The 27,561-nt window shown below is 40.1% G+C and overlaps 2 protein-coding genes across 4 annotated transcripts in view; one reads left to right on the plus strand and one right to left on the minus strand.

Moving 5' to 3' along the window:
- Mnb (minibrain) overlaps positions 1-27,561 on the plus strand; it is a 92,416-nt gene that overhangs the window by 33,309 nt on the left and 31,546 nt on the right. For both annotated transcript variants that reach the window (XM_077408168.1, XM_077408169.1), the window contains exon 3: positions 23,094-23,344. In XM_077408168.1, coding sequence (XP_077264294.1) covers positions 23,094-23,344 — 251 coding nt within the window. The remainder of the gene's footprint in view (positions 1-23,093; positions 23,345-27,561) is intronic.
- Positions 16,101-20,974, minus strand: LOC143898680 (uncharacterized). 2 transcript variants are annotated; one of them, XM_077408309.1, is made up of 11 exons: positions 19,449-20,974; positions 19,132-19,259; positions 18,789-19,043; positions 18,579-18,721; positions 18,403-18,469; positions 18,130-18,307; positions 17,748-17,971; positions 17,545-17,668; positions 17,357-17,469; positions 16,697-16,846; positions 16,101-16,621 (listed from the first exon to the last, which is right to left on the minus strand). In XM_077408309.1, the coding sequence occupies exons 1-11, from the start codon at positions 19,660-19,662 to the stop codon at positions 16,502-16,504; spliced, it is 1,716 nt and encodes a 571-aa protein (XP_077264435.1). In that variant the 5' UTR covers positions 19,663-20,974; the 3' UTR covers positions 16,101-16,501. The 2 variants fall into 2 exon arrangements, with proteins under 2 accessions (XP_077264435.1, XP_077264434.1); XM_077408308.1 differs by having other exon boundaries at positions 16,101-16,846.

The raw sequence follows: 27,561 nt of genomic DNA on the forward strand, positions 1-27,561 counted from the left end.
AAGTTGCCGACACGCGCGAGCAAACAGGAGATTTCTGCGACTGACTGTTCCGTCAGCGGTGATCTGCCTGCAGTTGCAGGCAGCAGGACATCCGAGCCGGGCGTGGGTGTTCAAGGTGAATAGTTTCTGAGTTTACATGTACGCCCGCATGCCTCTTCTTTTTTTGTCTTTCTTATTTGTTTTTTCTTACGCCGGCCGTTGCGAGATAGTCGATCAGGGGGACCGTTGCTCGTTGTGCCTGTGCCAGTGCCGGATATTTATCTCTACGAGGCATAAAACGCGCGCGGCGCGTAAGACCGGTGAAACATTTGCCGCGGCATGGAGTGAATTTGCGCCGTGCGTGGGCAGTAAATAATATCGTCGTCCGAACGAACGAACGAACGAACGTGCCGCGCACATATACTTGGCCTGAAAGCCAAGTTCGGCGATGCCGATAAGCCTGTCGCTTTACGTTAACAATATCGGCAAATACTGTCTTGCGCGGCGCGCGATAAGAGTTTCCCCTCCTATTAGGCACGGGCCCCAGTGTTTCCCCCTAATGCATCAAGAATAAAAAATCTACAACGTGTATTTTACTTATGCTCCCGGCATGTCCTGAAAACAAGTCAGAAAGTAGAGAATAAAGTAGGAATCATTTATGGGTGAATAACGTTTTTTCCCCAAATAAAAGTATTATTAGGCATGTTTCTATATGGTATGTTATTTTACCGTTATCGCTCGGCTAAATTCCTAGCTTTGTTATACCGTATTTCTTCACGAAACGTTCTGCCAGATGAGTTTAAGGCACGTTTCTGCAATTGAAAGAGGCACGTCCGGCCGATCGCCTGACACATTTCGATCGAGCAAAATCTTCGTAAACGCCGTGCAAATATAGCGCGTACTAACTGGTCAAAGTCCTCGTGGACGCAGAGAGCACGAATCTCATTATCTATTGATTGATAAGTGTCCCACCAATCACTGTCACCGTTACCTAGTTCCCCTACCACCGGAAATCAAGCTCAGATTTATGATATAATTAGGTGTTAATTAATTGCTAATTTGTTGCTGGAGTTCTCACATTTATCGCTTTTGCACATTAGCAGAAAATTAATATTAAAGTCAGAGATGCTACTTCCACGTTTGAAAAACGCGGTGTATATTGACGGTTCAAAAAAGAAACAGATTTAAAAAAATTATTGCTAGCTATTTTGCAAACAAATGCCGAAAATACTCATAAATTTTAAATGCACCAACGTGAAACCATATATCATAATCGCAAGAGAAAATAAAAGACAAAAAGATACTAATAATACCTTGATATCAAAACGTTTCCTGAATCAATTGGTAAGTCGAAGTTCTCCAAAAATAATCGGGTACACTGCTGTATGAGTCATGAAATTTTCTTTATATAATTTTTGAAAATTTTTTTACCCACACGTTTTACTCTCTTCGATATATTTTATAAGTTCAATAAGACACCGACACCTGCTTGTTATGCATAGCAGAGCGTGTCACACATATAAATTTAAAATACTGATCTAATATCGCAATAAAACGTGATGTGCACGGTTGTATGCATTAACGGTTCTCTATGCCACTACACACACACACACACACACACACATTCAACGATCGAATTTCTCTACGATGCGATGTCTAATACGCACACACGCGCAGACACGTACAGGCGTAGGTGTATCTTTTCGTTTATATATCGTCGAATAGGAGAAGGTGCCAATCTCGTGCGTTCGCTAAACATCACCAAATATCTGCCTTAACTTTGAACGCGTGATTTTTCAAACGTCGCTCACATACACCGCTTCAGATAGAGGCGCATGCGTTTCGACGCGGGGTGTGGGGGAGAAGGGGGGGACAGACAAAAGCACGAGTGGAACGACACTGTCCGGCAAGTTTTTCTCACGCACACTCGCGTCGTCGCCGGGCATCCGCGAGTGAGCGAGCGTACGCAACGTACGCACGCACGCTCAAAATAACGACGTATAATTTCCTCGGTAAACACCTGTTTATCGATTAAACATTCGCGCCGTTTATCGCGGACAGGCGTCTGTTGGAAAACTCGCCGACCTATACCGCAGGGTGAACGGCCTTCCGAGTCTCGAGTGGATTTTTTTTTTTAAAGCCGATATGCTGCGACGCGGTCCGTTTTAACGATCATTTCCCGGCGATTCCTATATAGCGAGCGCAATCGAAGTCACCGACCGACGCGACGCCCGACGACGCTAATTAACTTCAGATATTCGCTCGAAGCAGGAGATACGTGACGCGGCGGGGAAAACGACGACTTCTGCTTCGTAGCGTCGATTCGAATCTCGCAAGGATGTGCGACATGCTTATCTTTCCGCCCGTCAAATCCGCCCGATCAACGACATCGTCAATGTCCCGCGCGAGAACGATCGTCGTCGTTAAGATGCAATTTAAAAGGAAGCACAGCGCGATAGGCGTATCGCGCACGGCCACGATTATTCTATTGCCGCGTGAGATGCGCAGCTTTTAATTGGTTCATTCTCATTGAGTAAGCGCACGACTTTTTCTGCACGGCGCGCGCGCGGCACACTAATACGCCGTTTTCCCGTGTACGATCGGGAATATATTTGCTTACCGGCGCAAGAAAGTAAAGCTTTCCTCTCCTCCCTCTCTTCTTCCCCAATCCGCTTCTCCACCTCCCTATCCGCCGCACCGTAAAATGGGGAGTGATTAGAGACGCGCCGATGAACAGAGACAAAGCGAGAGAAATCCTAACACGCGGCTCGCCCGCAACCGAGCCGCTTCTTGAGGAACGGCTTGCCGCCCCGTCGAACGTTGAACAGGCCGCATCTTGCAAACGTAGTTAGTCGACGCGACTTTTGTCAGGATTGCATTTTAACTTTCCTTTTGAGAGGAGCACTTAACTTTAAAATAAAAAAAAAAAAAAGAAGAAAGAAAGAGAAATGAAAGAAGAAAGAAATTGAAATTGACTTTACTTTGAGTTTCATTTTTCGGATGAACAAGCAGCACGTCTTATTGTTCCATTGATAGTTATTTTATATTCGTATCGCCTGAAATTGGAGCACTTACTGCACAATTTATAAGATCCTTTATGCCACGCATGCCCTCTTATCGCATTCTTTTCGCACGAGATAGATTTTTATGGACGAGAAATACGTAGTGAATACACAGAATTTGTTGCGTAACGCACCTCGTAGTCAAATCCGTCACTCTTTAGCATTCCGTTGATTTTTACCATCGGACAACAACGATGAATTACACGTGCACGTTCTGCCAGTAACGGGCAATTACCAGTTACGATTCGAACGCATATTTGTCATGTCAGAGCACGTTCGAACGTAAAAGTAGACCGCATGAGATAAAAAGAGAGAGAGAGAGACGCAATGCCGCAAGACCGTATGATTGTGCGAGGTCAGTGAATAAACAGCATTTATAATATTTGCCGATAAAATTTCCAAAGAAATTTAGTACACGTACTTTTATTTCTCTTCTTTTTAGGATTTATATTATTATATAAGCATGATGATTATTATGTGTAGCTTTAGAACAGGAAACAGAGAGGGGGGGAGGGAGTATAATCATGTTTTTCAATAATTTATCTTTTTTCGCTTATAGTTTTAACTTAAATATTAATTAAATATTTAAAACAAAAGATTGAAAAAAGTTAAAAATTACCTTCAGTTATTTAGCAATAGCTTAATTAGTGAAACGGCTCTCTCGAAGCTGTCTCATCTTCTGTATCATAAAATGACATTAAGATTTTTATTTTTGATGCAAGCATATCGTTGCCTATACATTCTGCTTTGGTATCTCATATTTTGGTTGCATATTTTAGTTGCATACTTACTATCAAGTTTAAGTACTTCTGGTGCCAATGATCTTACGTTAGTAATAATCTCATTAATTTTTATAGCAGTAGTAAGTGATAGGAAGTCAAAACGCTTGCAATTCACGTTTGGCTTTGGATGAAGAATCCACGGAATCAATTGAGAAAAGATAGAAAAATTTATATTTATATTATTTACATTAGCTTGTTTTTGTGCGCTTTACCGCAGTTTATAGCAACATGCACGTGTTTCGCGCTGAAATGTATTACGACGTACATCACCTTAATTCGCTCTTCTCCTTTCCTCTCGCGAAAGAGGACATGGGTCGAAAGAGTGGAGAATTGGACGGCTCTCGTATATTATGCAAATGAGAGGTATACCAAGTTCTGGACGGAAACTCCTCTTTCCCTCTCTTTCTTATTCCTTATTTTCTGGCACCTCCTTCTCTTCCTTCTCTTCCTTCTTCTTTTCGCGTTGACTCTTTTTCCCTTCTAGCTCTTTTTCGTATTTTCCTCTCGTCTCGTCTCTATCCCTCGCTTTCGCACCGGAACTAGAGTCGAGAGGCAAGCAGGTATAGCGTCCGCGTCGTCGCCTACGACTTATATGGCGTTCGCGGTCTTTTGCAAATCTGCCGGTCTCTCGCGAGAATTTGAGATAGGTGACAAAGAAGAGGGAGGAGGATGAGAAGAACTCGCAGGCGGGAGGAATCGTCCCGTATTCGAGTCACATGCGACTGGTTGTGTACATAGGTTTATACAACCAGTCGTCTTCGTCATTTTTCTACCTGTTCTCTCCCACACTCTCGCGTCCCCCCCTCTCTCTCTCTCTCTTTCTCTCGTCCCCATATACGGAAATTTTTGATTGCGAGAGTCTCGTCCCCGTCACCCTGTCACCACCCCTACGTAGCATCTGCCAAGCGGCGTAACGAAAACGGCAGTCTCGGTTGCGAACGGGTCGGCAAGACGTTGCGGCGTAACGATTTTTTGCCGCTTAATCCTCTTATCCGAAAATGATAGGTTAATAACTTTATGTTGATATAAAATTTAGCGTGAATTATACGCGAAATATTTTTAAGCCGATTATATAATTGTATCCTTAGCCACCCTTCTGCTAGCTACTTCGATCAGACGAATCTTTCAGCCAATTACCTCAATAATGTTTTCAGTTAAAAACGCTAATTAATTTCTAATTTATGTTTGCTTATTAGAGATTACGGTCGTTTTGAGACGATATCAGTTATTGAAAATTGCAATAGTGTCAACATTAATATCTTGGAATATCTAAAAAATTCATATAATTTATCAATATAGTGACATATTTTAATGCAAAACATAGAGCGCACGTAAAATTGCCATCAGAAAGATGTTTCCAGTCGGATAGCTTTAAAACATTTCTACCGGATTCTCAATTTTTCCTCGGTGGACGGTCAAGACGCTGAGCAAACGCCGGGGATGTTGTTCCAGCGGCAGATACGGCGAATACAAGAGGCGACGCGACGCTCTATATCAGTATAATCACCGTAATGCTACAAATTCCGATATTGCCTGAGGCCCACGATCGAAAGTTATGACATACGTTCGCGGAGAGCGAACGTACACCTCGCGTTCGCTTATTATCAATCGACGTCGTCGTCGTTGTCGTCGTTATCGTTATCGTTTACAGATCGCGGAGGTCTTTGGTACTTTTTCCTTCGCGACAACACAATTTTTATTTCTCAAAGTTCAAAAGCCAGACGCTTCGGAAAACAAAAGCGAGATTATATTTTAAAGAAAACGATAAGTTTGAGATTCGTCTTTCTTAAAAGACGCCCATTCTTTATTTTAAACCTGGCGATAGCGACGATAAAGATACTTTAAATAATTTGCGTTAAACGAGACTCGTGCATAATTAAAACTTTTTTTTTTCAGTAATCGCGGATCGTTAAGGAAATGGATATTAAAAGATATGTCGTACCTAGAAGCGATAATGGAAATAAAATTTTATTTATTTATGGAGTATTAAAGAATTATACATATTACGATTTATAATTACCTTCCGATTTTTTCTTTGTAGGATTCTACAAGTTAAAAGTTGGAAATAGATTGGTGCGCCATATCGGTAATGTGGAAAAAGAAACGGAATACTTAACGTGTAATGTTGATCCACTTCCTTTTTGAAATCCTGTTTCGGTGAAAGCGAGAAAATCGACACCACATTGTCTGTTTCTCTTCGCATTGTACACCGTATTCTTCTTACCTACCTTACCTACCTTAGTTAGATACGTATATGTAAGTCGGGCTAAGTGGGATCATAATAATTCACAATTCCGAGTGGGGGGGTATTAAATATCGATTTTATTTGACAAGAACGCCCGGTCGTCGTCGCACACACGGGCCATACACGGCGCTCGTGAGTAACGCTGGTCGTGGGAAGCTTTGGCATTTCCGGATGTAGGTTGATATAATAGGCGAGAGCCAGGCTAGAGAGCGCGGGGGAGGGAAGAGACGGAGAGGGAGAGAGAGAGAGGGTGCCAATTATGAACGGTAACACATATTACGTGTGCCGATTGTATCGGGTGTACCTAACATATCGTCGACGTTATTAAACTTGCGATTTTATTGCGAATTTCGGCCCTGAAGATGTCTAACTAAAACTCGAGTCTAATGCAACATAGTTAGTCGCGACTGGTCTTTTCTATATCTTTTAGTACACCCTTTACCTAATTCTTTCTTATTACCTTTGTATATTTTTTAAACAATTTCGAATTGTTATTTTTATGGAGAATTCATGGCTTTCAATATTATTTCCTGTTAAAACGCAGAGTTGCATCGTACGATATTAATTTCTTGATGAAAACTTAATACAAATATAGTTGAGCATTTTTATCTGGCATTGATACTAATCGCCGATCAATAATAAAATCGAAAAATCAATCAGCGACAAACGAAAACTATTCTATACGGTATATATGATAGGTTGTTAAAATTTGCAAAAATAATGTATAAGCGGTGAAAATTATTTTATCGACGTACGGAAGAAACGATTGTCCTTGGCGTGTTGAAAAGGGGGATGTTCCTTTCGCTAGTATAATTTTTGCGGGAAGAAATCGTCGCGCCCGCATTTCGCATCGCCGCGGTGACGTGAGTTTGCGAGGAGCAGGCAGGTGGGAACAATAATCGTTCCCGGCGTAATTAACCACTTTTAAATGCCACGGTGAATGAATGCCGGACGATTATTATCGGCGCGGGCGATCGCGAACACGCGAGGTTGACGTGCGCGTTGCGCTAATGCGACCCACTCGTGTTGCATTCCCGCAAGAGATAGACGTGCCCAGACTGCCCAGAGTCGGTCCTCGAATGGTTAAAACACTTTTCCTTATTTCTGCCTTTTCTTTTTTTTTATTTACAGAGGGAAAGAGAGAGACCTCTATCTATTTAGCCCGCCGCGTAAGATGCTTAGCGACCCGCGCCACGAAAGTGGAGAAATCAGTCTTAGCTCTTTCATATAAGAAACTTAGCTGCGGGCGGGCTCAATTTATTTTGTTTGTACACGAAACGCTACGTTAAGCGACGTATCTCTTTTTCGTTTTTTTTTTTCGAGGCTATAGACTAGATATCAGTAATGGAGAAAACTGCATTTTTAACTCGGAAAAAAAAGCTGACACGGCTGAAGGTAACTGCTTTCGATTCTTCTTTTGAATGTGGGAATCTCTTCTGTCCCTGTATTAAACGTATAACTTCGAATACGACGACGCGACGCGGAGACAAATGTAAAGCGTTACGCGGCGGTGGGAGGGAAGATTGGGCGGGTTTGAAGCCACTTTTCTCTCTTCATATCTCGCGAGCTCAGCTGTTCTCGATGTGAAAGTCTCGGGGAAAAAAAGGATGGGAGAATCGTTCTCTCGCGAAAAAGCCGGCAATTTCTCCGCGGCGCGGCGGTGCGCACTGCGCGGAGTCATTCGCCGCCGAGGTCAGAAAAAGATACGACTGCGATCGTTGCGCACACGATGGGCTCGCGGCACCGTGGCACCGTGGCACTTGCAAATACCCCCCCCCCCCCCCGAGAGAGAGATTCGACCGCGGGGCGAACGGAAGGACGGAGGGACGAGGGGGCAAAACGGGGGTGTCGTAGGATCGAGGGGGTGAGGACAGACGAGGGGGATGAAGGGCGGTGGATCAAGAAGCATGAATGAAGCGGAATGCGTGCTGGCTATCGCGAACGGCCTGTGTCAAGCCTTCCGTGACCTCGCGACGGCGGTTCTCAACCCGCGTATATATGCGTGCCGCTATACGCGTTATCTCGTCTCCGTGATCTCCGGCGAACTTCACGCGCCCCCCATGCAGCTTGAGGCGCTTGTGAACGTTGTAACGCGACATTCACGCACAGAGAGAAGAGATAAGCCGCAGTGGCTGTTACACGGTTTGTTACAGACGTGTCTAAATTTTATTCTGAAATTTTTATTACTTTTTAGCCGTATCAGAGATTGGTATGCGAGATGCTGATGCCGTATTTGTCACACAGGACACGACGTTTCGACCAGATTGAAGCAAAATTGTCGCCCCATTGGTTTTATACTTTTTCTCTCATATCCACAAAGAGAATTTTCGTTTTTTTTCCCCAAGTACTTCAGTTTTCCGACTTTTGATGCGGAGGTTGATAGAAAAAGATTAAAGTATATATCAATTTGATATGAGTAGCGCTACGGTTATACATATAATTATAATAAATCTTAATGTTAATTATAGATTGAATCAACCAAAAGATTTATAATTAAAACCAAGGACTGAATTTTAATGACAGTTTTGCATATAGCTATTTTTACGCGTAATTCTGATGCGTGTTTATCTTTTTTCTTTACCGTGAAGGCTAACCGATAACCGAACTCGTTACCGTATTCTACCGCCGGTAACGTTTACCGTGCCCGAATTCGACCGTAAGATTGCGGGGGCTTAAATTGGCAAAAATTGCGGGGTCGTGCCCTCGCGCCTCGGCGAGAATAAGGGACGGTAAACACGGCGCGACAGATGGCACTCGGTATTATGCCGCCACGTGCGAGTGCGAGACCGTTTGTTTCGATAATGTAGCGCGTTATCGACGAGTTCGCCCTATCTCGCGCATCCGCACCGGAAAAATTCTCGGTTCTTCGCGAGGAAAAAGGAACAAAAGGGGGAGAAAAAAAAAAGGGAAAACGAGCGAGCGAACGAACGAAAAAAGAATCCGTGCGCGATCTGCGCGGCGAAAAGGGGGGTTGTTCGCGTACTCTCGTGCGAAACGTTCCAGTTTCAGGCAGCGGCGCGCCTATATCGACCGACAGGATAATCCACCCCTCTCCCGCTCCTCCCTCTTCCCCGTCCGCTTTCTGTATCGATATGTGCCTGAATTTTTCACGATCGAGCCGGGATATATTTTTGGAACGAGGAATCTTTTGTCGATGGTGCTCACTCTCTCCACACGCCACGGTGCGTTTTCGATTCGGTATAGGTTATTCGTTTGAAGTGCGAAATGAACTTTCGGACTTACTATAATCGCGAGGGATTACGGCTAGACGCCCGTCGCCGCGCCGAGAATAGTTTTCACGTGAGCCGTATATCGGCTTACCGCTCGAAAAATAATACCCCTAAGCAACGGAGATCTTCGATACACATTTTTCGCGCGGATCATCGAGACGAGAGACGCAATGATTCTTGAACGAAAAGGTTCATTTAAACCACAATTTATACGATCGTTTCATATGTTCCGAGAGATTATGTAACGCGGAGCGGACAATCCTCTTTCTAATCGATTTTTCGTCTCTGATACCGATGTGATTGCAAAGTCTCATTCTCAATAGGACCGTAGTCACGTCGAGATTTTTCGTTGTCCGAAATCCTCGCGCCATTTCTTTTTACGGGAGAGATGGAAAGACGCGCGGATTACTTACGTCGAATTAATCGATTACACATCTCATTGCGATGCTCGTATACGCGAGAGAAAACGCGCGCACGGAGAACCGCTGTACTCCCGCGCGTGTTAATGAATATTTTTTTTCATTCAACCGCGCCCTGGCCTACATTTCAAACGGAGCAACGACGGCGGGGCTCTCTCATCGAGGCGATGGGAGAACAGCCCCGCTTTCCGATATACGCAGTGGCTCGTAAAATAATAATAATAATAAAAAAAAAGGAAACGGTGGATAGTGAGGTACGGAAGGAGGAGGAGGAGGAGGAGAAGGACGAATGGGAGGGGGGAGGGAGACAAGTGAGGGACGATCTGGTGGGAGGGAACGGGTCAAAGGGGATAGACAGCCCGCAAATTTGACCCGACCTAGTCGTGATTTTCTCGTTACCCCTGTCGTTTCTGCGTCTCTTTTTTCTCATCCCGCTCCTCCCCTTTTCCTCCGCTCTTTTTTCCTCTCTTTTCCTGTCGCTCTTTCTTGCTTTTTTTTCCTTTCCTTTCTTTCCCTCCGGTGCGTGTCTTTCGGTAACGTGTGTACGTTAAAGTCTCGCGTGGTGAATGATTGGCTGGATAAGTTATCGTTTTGCCCCCGAGTTGACGAGTTCGAGCATCGACGGCTTTTTTGCCGATGTTTTTTTGCCTCAATTTTTTTTATCGTTCCGGGGGAGGGGAGGGAGGTGTTATACCGCAGTGAAAAGACACGCGGTACAACTAAACGAGGAAAAGATCAGTACTTCGTAATATCCCGATTATATCCCGAACAAATCCCGGGTGGTCCCGGCCGATGATTATTCATGTCACGCGAAGTGTGTGCATTTTTCATGTCAGTTACATAAAATATGTAAATGACGATGAATGCCCTTACAGCGGAAAACAAGTGATATGTAATCTTTATTTGACAGTTTTATAATTTAATTTATTTTTAGGACTATTTTTTTAACGTGATTATTTCTCCATTTAATATTATCGGGAGAATAATTATATCACAAATTGTATCAAATTTCCTTCACCATCGGATGATCAATTTGCTATTTATTTAAGACTAATTGTAAATCATAAATGTAACCAATTACTTAACACGTTCAAGCGTATTTTACGTGACTTTTCGCAAATTGAATTATTTTATACTCAAAGGAACAATAAAACATTTAATTTATAGTAGTAAATTTATAATATTGAATTTTGCACGCAAATATAATACGTGACATATTTATTTGACTGTCGCTTCACGACGGTCACCGATGACCGATAAGGCGTAAACGGAAAGCCCAATGTCGACCACCGGTGACACGGCGGTGATTGTGTTAATCCTTTATTTGCTACATAGCGACGTACAATGATCAAATTTTACTGCTTTTTGTTTTTATCCAATTTTATAAGACACTTGTGTCGGAATTCAATTTATTTACGTTTCACGTTTCACGTAAGCTCGTTATGAGTCGAGTCACAATTCAAGGTAAACACGAGTTTGCATAAAAATATTACTTGGAAATATCGCGAAAAGCGTAATAAGCACTCTGCTCGCTTATATCTACCGTTGCTTATTCATTCATTCGTTTGTTTGTACGCTCAACCATTCACTTGTCTCAGTCACGTGTTCGATCTATGGCGCATTTATTCGTTCGAGCCGCAGTCATGCACATTCTTTCCTCGTTATTTCATTAACTAAAATGCGACAAATGAAGCACGTGGAGTAACTTTATCCGCACGGACGTGTTATTTCTCAGCTCATTAAATTATATCGCGTCACAATATTGTCGTAAAGTGCATAAGTAAGCGATCGTCGGGGAAATATTGCGAAATAATTTAATTTCTTATTTAAAAATTGTTTTAATTGGCTGATGTGCAGAAATACGAATTATATGATACACTGTGATGTTATTAGTTGATCGGTATCGAAAATGCACGCAATTAATGAAACTTCTTTTTTTGTCGGGTTTATTCAATCTATATGCAAAAACAATTAAATTGCTTCCGGAGTATATTTCATTGCGCGCGCTCTTTGTCCTTCCTCTTTATTCGAGAGGCTTTTCAAGGAGGCATTCAAGGTACGACTGAGCGGAACACTAAGACCTTCCGAAAGAGAGAATTCCGTTTGTTGTCGGTAAGCCGACATTTAAAAATTATGAAAAAAAATATATTAGTAAAAATAGAAAAAACAAGTATACCCTGTTAAATTCGTATTGTCAAATTATACTCAATTCGAATCGTTTTCGACCATTTCTATAGATTGCCACTGCTCCCACTCAACATATCATTAATTTAACTAAACCAATGTAGTTAAAATAATAAATTTCGATCACATGGTAGTTAAAAATAACAAAATGTTATTTAACTTAAGGTATTGATTTAAATTTCATCCTTTAATATTTAAGAGTGTATGGACGAGTGAGATTTTTATCCGGGCATGATCTCGTAACATTTACGTCCCACGTGAAGAAAAACAAATCGCGAATAAGCCCGAGTAACTTCGACTACGGCCGCGCAAAAAAGGTCGAAACGTGCGGGTGGTCCTATAAAGGTGCTGTTTCACGTAGCACCAAGCGGTCGGCGTTAAGCCGGCCCGCGTCACCTAACGGGGTCGTTAAAATGACAGTAAATGCTTCAGCGGGTGCCGAAGCGGACGACGGACGGACGAGCGAGGAGTCATATACGTCAAAATTAACGACCACCTACTCGCTGCGGTCCCGATTCTCCGCCGCGCATGGAACACGTTTCGTCCCTTCTTGTTAATTATCGACATTTCTCTCTCGCTCTTTTTGTTCGACTTCCGCAAGATTTAGGTTTCACTCGTCTCACTCCCCAATCTGATTTGGAGGCTCGCGCGAGCGATTTGATCCTTTCAAAAGCGCGAAAACAATAAACGTCAGATTTTTCCGTTTCTTCCCCACGAGAGACGTGGTGGCTTTTGCAACTTGCTCGCATAATTACCGGAGCGAGATTGAATTGGCAACGATAAAAATTAAATTAATATCCGGAACATTTCTTTAACATTTACGGTATCTTAAGTTTTGCTTTTGACTGATGTAAATGCAGCGTTATGCCTCTCGTGGAAGCGAAACGGGTCTTTTTACCGGGCTAGAAAAAAAAGGGAAGAGGAAAGAGAGGACCGCGCGCGAGAGTGGTCCGTTCACCGGCGGAATTGTTAATTATCGATGCTCCCGCATTTGCGCGCTTTTGTTCTCACCTCTCCTCTACCGCAAGTGTTCGTCCTCGCCGTGAAGAGCGCCCGAGAGCGCCTTAAAGAGCTCTCGTTTCAACGGCTGATGAAAATACTTAAGCGAAACCGCCGGCACGCGCCCGGAGAGAAGAAATCGAGCGTTCGAATACTATCTTTCGAATTAGATTTCCTCTTTCAATTATACCGTACGTATATACGCGTGTACATTTATATCGCACACGGCACAGCGCTTCCCACGACACGCGCGTGTAATTTTTAACACTATAGGTACAGGAATCTATTATTTTTTGTGACGTTCGTTAAAGGGGGCGGGGGGTTGAGTCTTTGGCCGCGCCGACGAATCTTTTCCGCGAACGTCGAATCGGTCAAGACGAAAAGCTCTTGCCTTTTGCCTTTTCGCTTTACGAAGAAATGCACTCAAAGAAAAGATTGGCTGCAGTAGCCTCGAATTGACTGCGTCAGCCAATTTCAATGGTCAAATATGGCACAGCATTTCAGTCGGCTGCAGCAACCAATTTTCAATGCTGCTATAAGCTTGGTTGGAGTTAAAACGTGACTTTGCTGCTCCAACCAATTGCCTACTTTACAGGGGCTTGCTGATTGGCTACTCCCTAACCAATAACTCCCGCGTGATGGCCTACTAGTTGGTTGCTCCAGTCAACTTACTCCTGCATAGTGGCCATCCTGTGCATATTGTTACGACTATCTTATTTGATTGCGCAAACCATCTGCACGGAAAAAAAGTTATAATATATGAACACCTAAAAATATTACAACAATTTTTTTTGTGCAGATGATTTGTATACATATAATACAATCAGATAAGATGATAAAAATATGCACAAGATTGAAGGCAACACCAAAATGCTTTAATCGGTTGATGGTCAGTTTTATTTCAAAACAAACAGTATTAAAAAATAGACAAATTATTTTCAAATGACATTAATTTATTTTTGAAAGCATTTACACCGCATATTCTAAATTAAAGTAATTTTATGATAAATCATTAACATATTTGTCAGTACATACTCACAATGCATGCCTTGTAGAAATAAAATATTTGCCATCATTCATTCTGACTGAAATAGCTGGAATGTGATCAAACAAATCATCAATGTTGATATAAGAAATTTTAGCACTCATTTGAACTTCATATGCATGCATATGTTCATCAAAACCAATTGTTTTAAAAGTACAGCATACAAGGCAAACCTTAAAGCCCTCCGTGCAATATATCCTTTGAATCTCACCAAAGATAGGCAATTCAAAATTATCTGAACCAAGAACAACATATATACCAATTTTGTATTTTGTTCCCTTATAATCAATCCATGGAACTTCTATGCAAGTTGCTTTAAAATCAACAGAGATGGACGAATAATCTAAATTTTCGTTTTCAGGCAATTCGTCTAAAATGTTCCCTGGCCCCATTTCAAATTTTCGAGTAAATCCTAGTTGACTTACTAATCTATAACACATTTGCAGAGATTCTTTGAACGCTAATGTAAAAGTAATGTTTCTTCTTGAGTATGTGGCATTAGCACGAATCTTATTAAGCCTGTTCTTAGATTCTTGCCTCATTGTGCTAAATAAAGCTAATGGTCCTGACATTTCAAGCATTATAGGAAAGTGTAGCATAATATGATGCTTAGGTTTTAGTTTATCTTTAAAGAGTTCCTTGTACAATGTATGGTGTTCAAAAATGAGTTGCTCCAACAATATCGATATTTCAGTCTGAATGTTAGTGGCAGCAACAATATCAAATATTTGGCGTAAAACAATATAAAAATGCCAGAATTTATTATCACACGGCACAAAGTCTCCAACTAAAAAACCGAACGTTAAAAAAAAATTTATCATTTCAGTACCTGACATACTTAAATGTTTGTTTCTCACTTCCTCCTCTCTTACAAGTGGCGGCCTGTTCGAAAATCCGTTTATATAATAATCAAAACTTTTCATTCTTTCATTAAGCTCTTGAATTACAAAATGTTTCTCATTGAACATTAAATGATATAATAAATGGCCCATTCCATATCGCAGACAACCTTCTGCCATCTCATGTAACAAAGGATCTGAAGCAAAATTGTCATAAATATGAAACCCTTTAATTTCATTCCAAATTGAATATTCATTTAAACCAGAGTTGGATAGACCATCATGGATATCATTTAAGTACTTTTCTTTCCTTCTTAAATTTTCTTTTCGTATAAAGCAATCTTTTTCACAATCTTCCTTTCGGGTAGTGCAAAAACGACAATAATAAGTGGCATTAAAACCCATTGAATAGCCTAATATTGTATTGAGTCCAAGATTGTCTCCAGTTAATAAACCAAGAGCAAAGTATACCTTTTGATCACCCTGTGGCAAATGTAAAACAATACCATAGTCCTGAAGAAAATTGATTTCATCTACTAATATGCGAAACATAGCTTCATTTTTAAAATGGGCTCTATCAGATGCATGGAACAATAAAGTAACAAAAATTTCATTCAATGTAGAACGGTATTCTGGTGGAATACATGGAATAGTAACATAAGTTCCGCCTAGCTTTTGAATTGCTTTATGACTCCCCAATGGATTATTTACCTCAAAGTCGTCATAATAAACGAAAAGAGGAAAAACAATTTTGTCAGAAAAATAATCTGTTTTCTTTTTTCTCCACAATTTACCCTGAACAAAGTTAGATAATACAGCTGTCTCTTCCATTAGATATACCATGTAATTATAAATGATGTCAAATACTCCTGGAAGGCTAAAGAAAGCTTTCAAAATTGCACGAAGAGGTAGAAACTGACCATGTATGGGTACAATGTCTTTAATAATTCGGCTATCAACTCTTTTTTCACTTACAACATTTCCAACAATATATGGTTGAGGCTTAATAAAATGATCTGTTGCCTGTAAAGTTTTTATACGCTTATACTCAGAATTAAAATTCGTGAATAATTTATGAATTGTATCAAATAAATCGAAAATATTCGATACTATCTTCTCAATAGATTCTGTTTCATTACACGTAACACTTATAGCAGGCTTCAGAGATGATATAATACTAGAAAACAAGTCAGCTGTATCATCCATTACAATTTGAACATGCTTTCGGGGCAAAGTTGGATCTGCATACAATTTCGCAATGTAACGTAGCAAGTAGTTGTGAAGTTTGTCATTAATAGATTCTTTTGAGACCGATATATCCTGAAGAAAATCTGGAGAAAAATTAACATCTTCAGAGTCTAAGTCTGACGATCGTAAGTTAGCTCCATTACTTTTTTTAGCACTTTGAATACGACTCTTAAGGACAGAATTAGCTGGAAATTTATGATAGGATATAAGATGTTTTCGGAATTTTCTCCATGAATTATAATCTGATAAACATTGGGGTACTTGACACTTATATTCGGTAATCTCATCAAATTTATGAGCAGTACTTAAATGCAAATGTAGAGCATTGACAGAGGTCAAAGTTAAATTACAATCTTGCCCTACACACTTTATCATTGTGATATTTTATTTTCGGACATTCAAAAATATTTAAAAATTAATTAAAGTTCAATGCAAAACAAAATTATTCCCAACTCAAAATTAAAGTAATTTAATCATCTGTTAACTGTAAATATTCATTCACCAATGTTGCTACACTTGGTACATGTTCATCCCATTGAGTTTTCAATTGATAAATAGCTTGCTGAAGAAAAAGCCATGGCTGACTACTCTGAAAGGGATAGGATGCATGCAAAGCCTGATACGCTTTGAAACACACATCTATTGCACGTAAAGGGCTCTCTACCTTATACGGAAAATTGTCGATATAAACATACGATTCTGTTATGTTTGCTGTATTTTCACCAATGATGACAGGGAACGGCTGAAGTTGCTTCTTAGCAGCAAATAGCTTCTGCCTCATGCGTTCCACTTGCACTTCCAAGTCTCGTAAAGCCTAAAAAACCAGTTTAAATTTGACAAAAACATTTTTCTAGAAATATTTTTTACATTACCTTCTCTTTTCTCTTGCAATATTATTAATATGTTTTAAGGGGATGCTGAAATGACTGCTGAATTATAATGTGAAATATCTAATGTATCCAATCGGAAAAAAATTACAATATCGATTTTTGTATCGTTTTCATCTGATATTGAATAATACTCTACTTTAATTTTGCACGTACTTTTATTGTTTAAAAGCGTTTTTAAATCTGTGTAACTAATACGACGTAAACATTACAGAGGAAAGTCTTACATACACACTATATATACAGGGTAGGCTATTTTAATCTACGCACTGAAATATCTTAAAATCAGACCATGCAAACTCTTATTAAACTTTCTTATAACTTCGACCAGTTGCAAGATATTTACCCGGGCATTTATGGACGGATACCTTGTATATATATTTTTTTTCGATAAAGTTTTGAAGTTCAACATCCCCAAAGACAGAAATATCTATTACCTTGATATGCAGCAGGAAACCAGCACTTAAATCTGCAGCCGTAGGACGCCACCTTCCAACATTTTTTGGAGAGAAAAGTGTTGGGATTGCTAGCAACACCTCCACAGTTTCCTCTGAAAGTAAATAGGCCTTGGAAAGAGTTTCTATTGAAAAAAGAGAGAAAAACTAAACTTTTTTAAATGTATTACCTTCAGGAGTTGAGGATATTATGTTAGTCTTTAAAAGACTTTTTATTCTTTGAACAATTTTCTCCCAATTGGACAAAAGTTGCATTGAATGATTAGGGTACAGGTAGCTGAAGTCTTGTTCCAACTGGAATTGGACAAATACACAATATTATTTTCAAATATTTAAAAAATAGAATAATAAAATTTTAATCCTAGCAATTTACCAAAATATAACCCCAAGGCTGTCGCAAAATACGAAATTCATTGAAGTAGTCAGTAATTGCACCAATAAAGTGTTTGCCTTTTTTCTGTCTGTATTCCGTATTTCTGAGTTTCAAAAGTCTTATGGAGGCAGTCTCTTTCCACTTTATAATGGCCTCATTCTGTGGCTCCAGGCATCTTCGTAACCACTGTAGGTTATCTAACTGTGTTTCTGAAGAACCCGTTCCTATGTGTGATCATAATATCATAATATATAATATATATATAATTGTCATTTATAATATATCATCATATATAATATCCTGTAGTTATAGTATCAAATGAGAGTCAAAGTAGGCTTAAGAATTGTTTAAAATTCAAAATATTGTTTCTATAGGTATATACCATTAAAGTCATGAGAGTCATTCACGTCCTGCTCTTCTTCCTGTAAATTACCACTCCGAAGCTCTGCTTTTCTAAGTTTCCCAATTAATTTCGTGTACTGATCGTATAGCTTTCCTTTAGGTTGTACTGCTCGATCAGTCCCAGTAGTCTTCTTTCTTCTCGGAATGTACCAAGTATCCTAGTTCAAATAAAATAGAATGTAGCATAAATAAAGAGAGCATAGAAGTCTACTATTAAAAAATTAAAAAATAATAAAAAATATTTAAAACTAACCACAATTTCCGTAGGAAAAAGTTCTATGATTTGTTGACTAAGTCGCTTGAAATCATCCGAAGTAATTCTGTAACAAATATATATCATTAATTTTGTTTATATTTATAGTAATTAGTAATTACTAATTACAGTAACTGTGAAATAATTCGAACAGCAGTTTATTGCACCACACTCACCGTTTGTTCGGATCACTAGCTAACTCTGCTGTTACTATGTATTTTGCTAAATCTGATCTCAGAGCGTTGTCGAAGCCTTGATTTTTATACAGACCAAAATAGCTCTTGCCATCACTTGTTCGTTCAAGATAAAACCTTACATCCTACAACAATATTTAACTTGTAATTTTTTATTACTTTAAATAATGACAATATTTAATAAGGACTTACATTTGAAACACAAGTAGATTTTCGGTTTTCATTCAAAGAATTTTTCTTGCAACGTTTTGTTTGCTGTGACTGTGATACCTCAATCTCTATTGACAAGGGATCAGTAGGGAATTCCTCATTAACTTGTAATTCCTCATCAACTTTTTGTTCTTCAGGTATTGCAACGATTAATTCTTCCAAAAGACTACCATCGGCAGCAACAACGGCATTTATTGTCTCAATAGCTCTATCTTCCAGATCTACTGCATTCTCAACCTGAAATAGAAAATAAAAGCGAAAAAGCGTGAAAGGTTAAAAAGCGTTAACTGAATAATTTAAAACTAACAGAGGACATATATTTTACCTTCATTGATGAAGACACTAAATTTGTCCATAAGTTCAAAAATTTAACTTGTGGGCCAAATAGAGGAATCAAAAGACGTATGTGCTCTTCCTTTAGTTTTAAAAAGCTATTCTTATCTATTTCATGTTCTAAGAGAAAATTTACAATAAGACAAAGAATTTAAACAATAAAATGAAAATGTAAAGCATTGTGTTTCCAAATTATTAAAAATGTTTAGTAATAATATCATAGACAGACAAAGAAATACAAACAATCTATACTACAAATAATATAATATATAAAAAACCTGCTATCGAAAAACTTCCGTATAAACTTACCTTTAAATATTGCTTCATAAGATGAAAATTCCCACTTCTTTAATATATTAATTGTCCACTCGTCTGCCATAATAATGATTGTCAAATGGCTACGTTCAGCAGAAAAAACGAAACGAATAATTACGAACTCTTTTATATTTCTATGTTTTATATAGCACTTATGCTCTTCATGAGCAGCTTGCATAGCAGTCCAGAAAGCTTCAATATTTGTCATTCCAGAATAAGATCTATAATAAAATATAACGATATTATTATTAATAAACACTCCAATAGGTTACATTAAGTAATTTAAAATAATTACATAGACTTTTATACAAACACAAAAATTTATATTATAATTTATACATATTACAAATTTCGAGTATTATACATCACACACACGTACATACGTATATCATTACTGTCCTATTTAATAAAGAAAATTTAATTACGATCTATTATTTCCCCTACTTTCTCTTCTTCTTGTTCTTTTCTTTAGTCATGTATTTCTATTATTTTTAATATTATGCCTTGCTTAAATACAGAAGAAAATAAGTAAAAGTTTCCCGATTACAAAAAAAGTCTATAATTGCAAGAAATTGAGAAATTTGTAAATAAAGAAAGATGATAAAAGATAAAGTAGAAGAAATATCTTATGAAGTTACAATTATTAAATTAATTATACCTACTAATATTTTTAAAGTTATGATGTTACAGTTTTTACTTACTCATTGCTCAAATATTTATCGATACCATTCTGAATCGCGAATCGCGCACAGTCTGGCACCGCACTTAGAAATACTTTTCCGCCGGTCACTCTCTCTCTCTCTCACCGTTTATTTCTGATATAAGAGGCTTTATGATGGAATCAGTATCGAGACGAAGAGATTCTTGTTGAGTTTGAACGACAAATAAGTCTTTTATATTACTGCGAATCGCGCACAGTCTGGCACCGCACTTGGAAATACTTTTCCGCCGGTCACACTCTCTCTCTCTCTCTCTCTCTCTCTCTCTCTCTCTCTCTCTCTCTCTCTCTCTCTCTCTCTCTCTCTCTTCCTTCCTCTCTTCCTCTTACACTATTTACTGCGAACGTGCGAGCGATTTCGTCTCTCCAATAGAACTTAGGCTGGAGCAGGCTAGAGTACCATGGCACGTATCCACGTATTTTCTGCGTGATGCGTAACGCGCTGAACGCGCAAGGCTTCAGTCGGTTACGTGGTTATTTACGCGGGAAAGAGCCCGGCGCTGCAGCGGCCCGGCGAACATCTGCACGAAAACAAACTCCTATCGCCGAGCGTTTGCACGACAGACAAATTTGAGTTTGCTAGCCCGGCCAACTGTCTTATCAACTTTGTCGGTAAGGTCACCGCAGCTAAGAAATTGCCTAATGAGCCAACTACTTACTACCTTTGAAAGTTGGTTACGTTGGCCTATCTAAAATCATAGATTGGAATTGCGATTTGCTGCTTCAAAAATTAAATAGTTATGGCAGAAAACTTTTATGCAGCCAATAAAAATTGACTATTGCAACAATTCTTTTCTTTGAGTGTGGTCCGTTGCAGATTGCACCTGGGCGAACTATATACCGTCTATTTCTGCGGCAGATCGTTATAGAAACAATCAACGCGAGTTTCTTCAACACGCATGCTTCTTTCGAACGTATCGCAATTCCCAGCCCGCGCGGTCGTGATTCATTCGGGACGGATTACTTTTCACGGAAGAGGAGTTGTTGCCAATCGCCGTCTGCCATTTTCCCGCAATCCTCTGTGCTTAATCATCGCGAGTCTCTTACTCGTGAAAAAGTAACGCTAATCCTCTGCTGGTATGCCAGTCCGCGAGGAGGATTTTGATCTCTTCGGTAGATTTATCGAAACAACGTATATGATTATATTATTAAAAGGGACACTTTTTGATTAGCTTGAGAAAAACTCCATTAGAGAGAAGGTAACTTATCACGCGGACCACAAAAGAGTTGGATTTAACATACCCTGGTATTATTACAGGATTATCCGAGAGTAATTTCAACAAAACCGATTCTGTTTGGGGAGGAGTAGCGGCGGCGGTTTTAATCGCGTATTCATTCGCGGACACGCGACTCCGCGAAATTTTTCTGATGCTAATTACGTCGCGGCTTTAACGTCGACCGTAAAAAAAAAAAAAAAACTCAGGACCGAATGATCTTTCCTCGGTGAAAGAGATATCCCACCGGTTGTCGTTGTATTCTCCTCATCGTACATTGTTTCAAATTAATAGCTAACACAATTGCTAATTACTGCAATCAAAAATACGGAACACGAGTGATGTAAAATTATTGCACGGTATATAATAATTCTAACAGGATCTTGCATTATTTACGACATATTCGTCCATTACTGTCTTATGTCCGTGTTTGATATATCGCTCATATTTTTCTTTTTTTATATATATTTCTATTGCATATTTTTTATGAGCGGGTGTTTACATAATTTTTAATTGAGATGACGTCTATATTGTGCCATTAATAGTAAAATGAACTATCTTTATGTTCTGCTTAAAAGATGAAGAAGAATAATTAACGTGACAAGTTATATGACTAATACATTACTTATTTAAGATTAATATTAGCGTATATATATAAATAGCATTTTTGAACACACACTAAAAGCAAGCTTTGTAGCAACAACAACAAAAGTTTTTTCACAAATAGAAAGATTTCTAATAATTTCTTATATTTATAGATAAAAAATTAGGTTAATATACCTTCATGTGAATAAACACACATATATTTGTACATATTTAATCCTAATCAATTTATCCTGCAATCGAATTTATTTGTCACATTAAGCATAATAATCTTACATCTTATAGCGTCGCAGCATCGATCAAAACAACTTGCAACTTGGTTGCTTGACGTTCCCTAATTACTACGCGAATCTAATTACCTAATGATAAACTTAACAGATAAACGTCAATATCAGGCAGTAAACATAAATATTGATCATTGACTAAACTCGCGACCACGCATTGATCCATTTCTCGCGGTATACCGCAAAGCTACGAGTTGAATTTTCTCGCTGCAATTATACTATGCATTGCAGATTTCAAAAATCAATATCGTGCGTATATATGTGTGAATAATAATATACATATAATATTATACTGAATAATAATCTCTTCCGTATTATATATTTATATATTTTTTTCACGATTTTAATATTCAATGATTTAATCATAACATCAGAGATGTTTCGATTTTTATTTTAGTACTTCCAACAGAAATACACAATTACAAGAAAGTATTAAAGAAGAAAGATAGCGAAGCTTCTTTTATTCTGTTCGGTTTATAAATTTGAAAGATTGTCGTCAGAGAATCACGTTTGCGAGAATCGAGAGTCGACGATCATAATGATCATTGCGTATCCGCGTTCGGAATGATCATGTCTTATTGTCTTATTGTCTATTTCGATCTTAATGTGGCATATCTCGATACGATCGTGTCCGACGGTCGCGTGTAGCCGTAAGGAAACGTCAAACGGAATTTAATCGAGCAGATGAAGCTCGATATAGTAGCTAGCTCTTTCCCCCTCGCGTACGTACCCCTATATGCGATCAGCGCGGGGGTGTATCAAAGTGAGTACTCTTCGACCGTCGCCATGCATTGATCCGTTTGTCTCCTGGTGCTTTCAGTGAGCGGGAGGACGGGGACCGGCGGTGCGCCCCTTTACGGGCGCCTGGTGGCCGAGGAGCCCATGCCCTCCGCGGTATGCAGTGGGGCTGGTGCCGCGGGTGGCGGGGCTGTCGGCGGGGTTCCGCAGGAGACCCCCTCGGACATTCACGCCATGCAGGCCAGGATACCCCACAGGTTTCGCGATCCAGCGACGGCGCCCCTCAGGAAACTCAGCGTCGACCTCATCAAGACCTACAAGCACATCAACGAGGTAAGAACTGACGTTGTCGCGACTTTACCTGGCGGAAGGCCGCGGACTCCTGCCGCGCCGAGGCTTGCGTTGCGCGTTTTCTCGCGAATAATTCTTGTTTTTAAAACGTGTTATATCAAATTTCTTATATCTTACGCCTACACTTAAATTATATATATATATATATATATATATGCTGTTATGTAAAATATTATTATTATTATCAATGGTTATCACGTCAAGAATTTTACGGTATCTATATACTAGGTATTCAAAGCGATGACAGATATATACAGGATTCCATCGCCCCGATAGCTTATCAGGCCGCAGGCCGCACTGGTTAATTGTGTCTCTCATCCGTGTAAACTGTTTCAAGTTTTTCGAAGTTAGGAACGATTCTCTTTATTTCCAGGGAAGCGTATTCTGAGCGTATTCTTGTATCGGCCAGGACGAGACGTCCGAAAATAAAGTTACCGTTGCATCGTTTGTTTAGGTATTTCCATCGCTTCGTGTGAGGCGTGATGGATGGCTGGATATCTCTATATATTTGGATTATGAGAAAATATCTTTATCGGTAATTGCCTACCTATTATCATCATCGGCGACGGAGGATGAAGATGGTGGATTGGAAATTTTTGTCTTCCGACGTTTGTAGCACTTTTGATAACGAGAACCCTGCTAGGAGGGATATCTATATACATATTTATTACAAACAAATAAATGTCTAAAAATTTTTTATCTAATGGTTGGAATATTATCTTAGGCCTCGATTAATCTAATTTTATCGTGTAAATATTAGAAATGGTTATTTGGTTCTACTTGATATTGTAATTTACGATATGGTCAATTTATGCGATCTTTATCTTTCTCAATAATGCTCAACATTTTTTTCATTTCTCAAATATACATATACTAAGATTATTTACCAGATTTTGAATCGAATGTTTTGGATTAAAATTCATCAATCCTAGTCTTCTGCCAGAATATTCTCGTATCACGCTTATACGTTTTCTCGTTGGGAGTTGACGTAGGCACCACTTATTGAAACACTAAATTGATAAGCGATTTGATCACACAATTATTGAACCATATAATATAAATAATATCGCGATAAAACCGAACGTTAAATCTTATAGATTTCCGAACGAAAAGTATTCATTTGCGCAAGGACTGCGCGAATTGTTTATCTTCTGTTATCGATGCGATTATAACGTGCGAACGAATAAACAACGTCGCGAAATCATTATCAGATCGTGCGAAGAGTGGGAAAGGAAAAATTCACGGATCACGATGACTTGAGATTGTCGTATCTAGATTTTCACGATCTGCCGCGCCAAATTGAACCATCCCTTGGAAATGGTGCACGAAGAAAATATAGTGAAAAAATTACGATGAAATTTTTGTTATTCCGGAATATACTGAACGGAAATTATATTTTTCTCCAAAAATATTACACATATTTTACGTCTTACAACAAAATAGCTAATTATTCGGATTATTTGGAAACGAAGTTTTACTTATGACTACACTTTTGGCGTATAAATTGTATATTTTATTATGTTTGAGGTAAAAATTACAATATCGTTATAGTAATTTTTAGATGGAACACAAAATTTGACATCATAGTTTAAATATATTATTATAAATATATCGTTAGTTTTTTTACACGTCAGTACGTGTAGCACGATTCACAATAAAATGTCTTATAACGCGAATTGTAATTTTTACTAATGTAATATACAATATGTCCTCCGAGAGACAGAAATAGGAATTGTGCCTACGCGAAGGAGAGACGACACAGTTCAGGGAGGACAGGAATCCGGTTGGATCGTGAGCAAACGTGGGAGGACACGAGTTCTAGAAATGCGCCTTATACGAAAAGCCGCCTGTTACATAGTCTGACTATTGCCGCTTCGCGGACATTTCATCTCGGTCTCGTAACGTCGATGACGACGCGTCGGAAGGCTCCGATCGACGGACGGATATCACCCGGTGACTTAGACCGCAGCGCCGATAACGCGCGCTGAGTAATCGGGGATTGCCGAGCGATCTTGCATTATTCGACTAATCTTGTCTTCCGATTAGACAATTTGCGTACGTACGTTCGAGAGATAGACGATCGCGATCCTCAAGAAAAAACCGTATCAAACGACCGAGCGCTAACAAACAAACCCGCTTCAAATCGCAGTGCCCTGCCTTCAAATTTCTTGCTCTTATTCGAGCAAGTTGTTCGTTCAGGTTTGCTCGCGCTCGCCCGTTGGCTCGATCCGAATCCGGCTGTAGGCGAACGACGATTTCGCATTCACGACGGACGAATCGTATCGACGAACGAGCTTTCGGCTGGCATCTCGAGCTGATAAAACGCGCGGCGCGCTATCGCGTCATCGAAGCCGTGCATTTTATCGGCGCGTTACGAGAGGCAACGGTGTGGCGCGTCATCAATCGTCGGGTGATCACGCAGTCCTCGGCGAGACGACGCCGCGATTAATCCATAACGCGATATATACGCGCGCGATCGATCGGGGGCCGCGATCGAAGAGCAATAAAGCGGGAGGTGGGGAACCGGGGGAGCACGTCAGGGCATCGTCGTCGCCGTCGGTATATTTATGGATCGACGACGATATATACGACAATTATTTGGAATGCGAGGAGTCCATCGTCGCGGCTCTGTACCTTCTACGTTTGTCGATTCTTCGAATTCTTCGCGAATAAATCATTCACCGATTCAATCACATTGCGCGAGGCTCGAGGCGCGGGCTCGTCACGTGGCACCGCACGGTTATTGAACGAGACGGGCAAATGGGCACACGCTGATCGCGCGGGACAGGAAAGGAGGGCCATTTCTCGAAAATTGTTGAAGGTGTTTCGAAAATGGGGTGGCTATGGAGCGCAATGAGGTCAAATGCCTCGTACTCTGCCTTATTGGAAGGCATGGCAGTTTTAGTAATTTCGAAAAGTGGTAATTTTCGCCCGACTGGCGTGTGCTTCTTCCAGGTCATCCCATACGTCAATATATCGCGCATCACGTATATCCGAAGAACGCCGTGGACTCCTTTCGCTAAAATTTCGCAATTTTATATTCGTACCGCGTATATTCTTATGATGACTAATATAGACTCGGACTCAGATTTCTATCGTATAGTCAGGTCTATCTTAAAATTAATTCAATGCGGCTTTATTACGTTCGGAAACCTTAATCAAGAGACCCCTTATTTTTCACTGCGTTACGATTAACGGCAAACTGACGCAGTTATTGACGACAAAGTTACCGGGGATAATAGCCCGTTTCAAAACTTTCGCGTCGCGCGTTTCTCTCGGTCGACCGGACTCTCCGTCGATCGATCGCCGCGCGAACCCGGTCAAAAACCCGGGTTCCCCAACGAAGCGCGACGCGAGATTCGCGCTTGGCAACCCAAGTGGCCGGCCGAAGCCATTAACACGTCTCGAGTTGTAACTGATAAGTGGTAAGAAGAAGGCCGCGAAAAGTAAAGGAGGATAACGGTAGAGGGAACGGAAGAGAGAAAGATCGACGAGGTGACCGGGGGGTGGAGGGGGGGGAGAAAGGTGAAAGAAGAAGAAAAAGCGCGTGCCGGAGCCAGAGGGGGCCGGGGGCACCCGGGGGGGGGAGGGAGAACGGAGTATGGGAGCCTGTAGCTCGTTCGGTGCATTCCAGTGGTATGAGGTCCGTCGACGCCGGAATCCTGCATATCCGTGGATGCAGGTCGACTAGCTATGCACTTAGGTGCCAGCCGTGCCGACTCCGTGCCGGTCCATGGCGGTGCGGTCTCTCCGAGCGGCCGGTTCGCACCGGATTATTCGTGGTATCATGAGTTCCGGGAAAAAGAAAGACCGGATACTAACCACCCTCTTCCGCCGCCTTCTCGCGAAAAATTCGGCGCGCGTTTTACCTTGTCTCGGTCGTCCTTATCGCGGTCGCCCTCAGACGTCTTTCTGTTCACAGTTTATGTTTTGGGGGATTTTCATTTGCCGTACAGAATCATTTTCTAGCAATTTAAAGTGTATATCGCACGTATATAGAGACCTAAAAAAAAAAAGAAAGTGGTAGTATTATACCTCGAAAAAACCTAAGTAACAAGTGGTAGATCTTTATATCTCGAAAAATCTCGAAAAAATCTAAGCAGTAGTATCTTTATTTCCGAAAAATTATAACCCAAGTGATACACGTCACAAAATTATGTCACCTTATCAAAAAGAAGAGTCGCGCTTCAAGTGATCTA

Source organism: Temnothorax americanus, unplaced genomic scaffold (assembly GCF_048541705.1).
Source record: "Temnothorax americanus isolate GAGA-0224 unplaced genomic scaffold, ASM4854170v1 Scaffold24, whole genome shotgun sequence".
Taxonomy (NCBI): Eukaryota; Metazoa; Arthropoda; class Insecta; order Hymenoptera; family Formicidae; genus Temnothorax; species Temnothorax americanus.

Excerpts from the sequence above, each read along its gene's own strand:
- LOC143898680 (XM_077408308.1), bottom strand. The coding sequence starts at position 19,662 with ATGACAAATATTGAAGCTTTCTGGACTGCTATGCAAGCTGCTCATGAA. Across the intron at positions 18,722-18,788 it reads AATCTACTTGTGTTTCAAAT|GATGTAAGGTTTTATCTTGA; the intron begins GTAAGTCCTTAT and ends ATATTGTTGTAG. Across the intron at positions 17,669-17,747 it reads AGCCTTGGGGTTATATTTTG|TTGGAACAAGACTTCAGCTA; the intron begins GTAAATTGCTAG and ends GTCCAATTCCAG.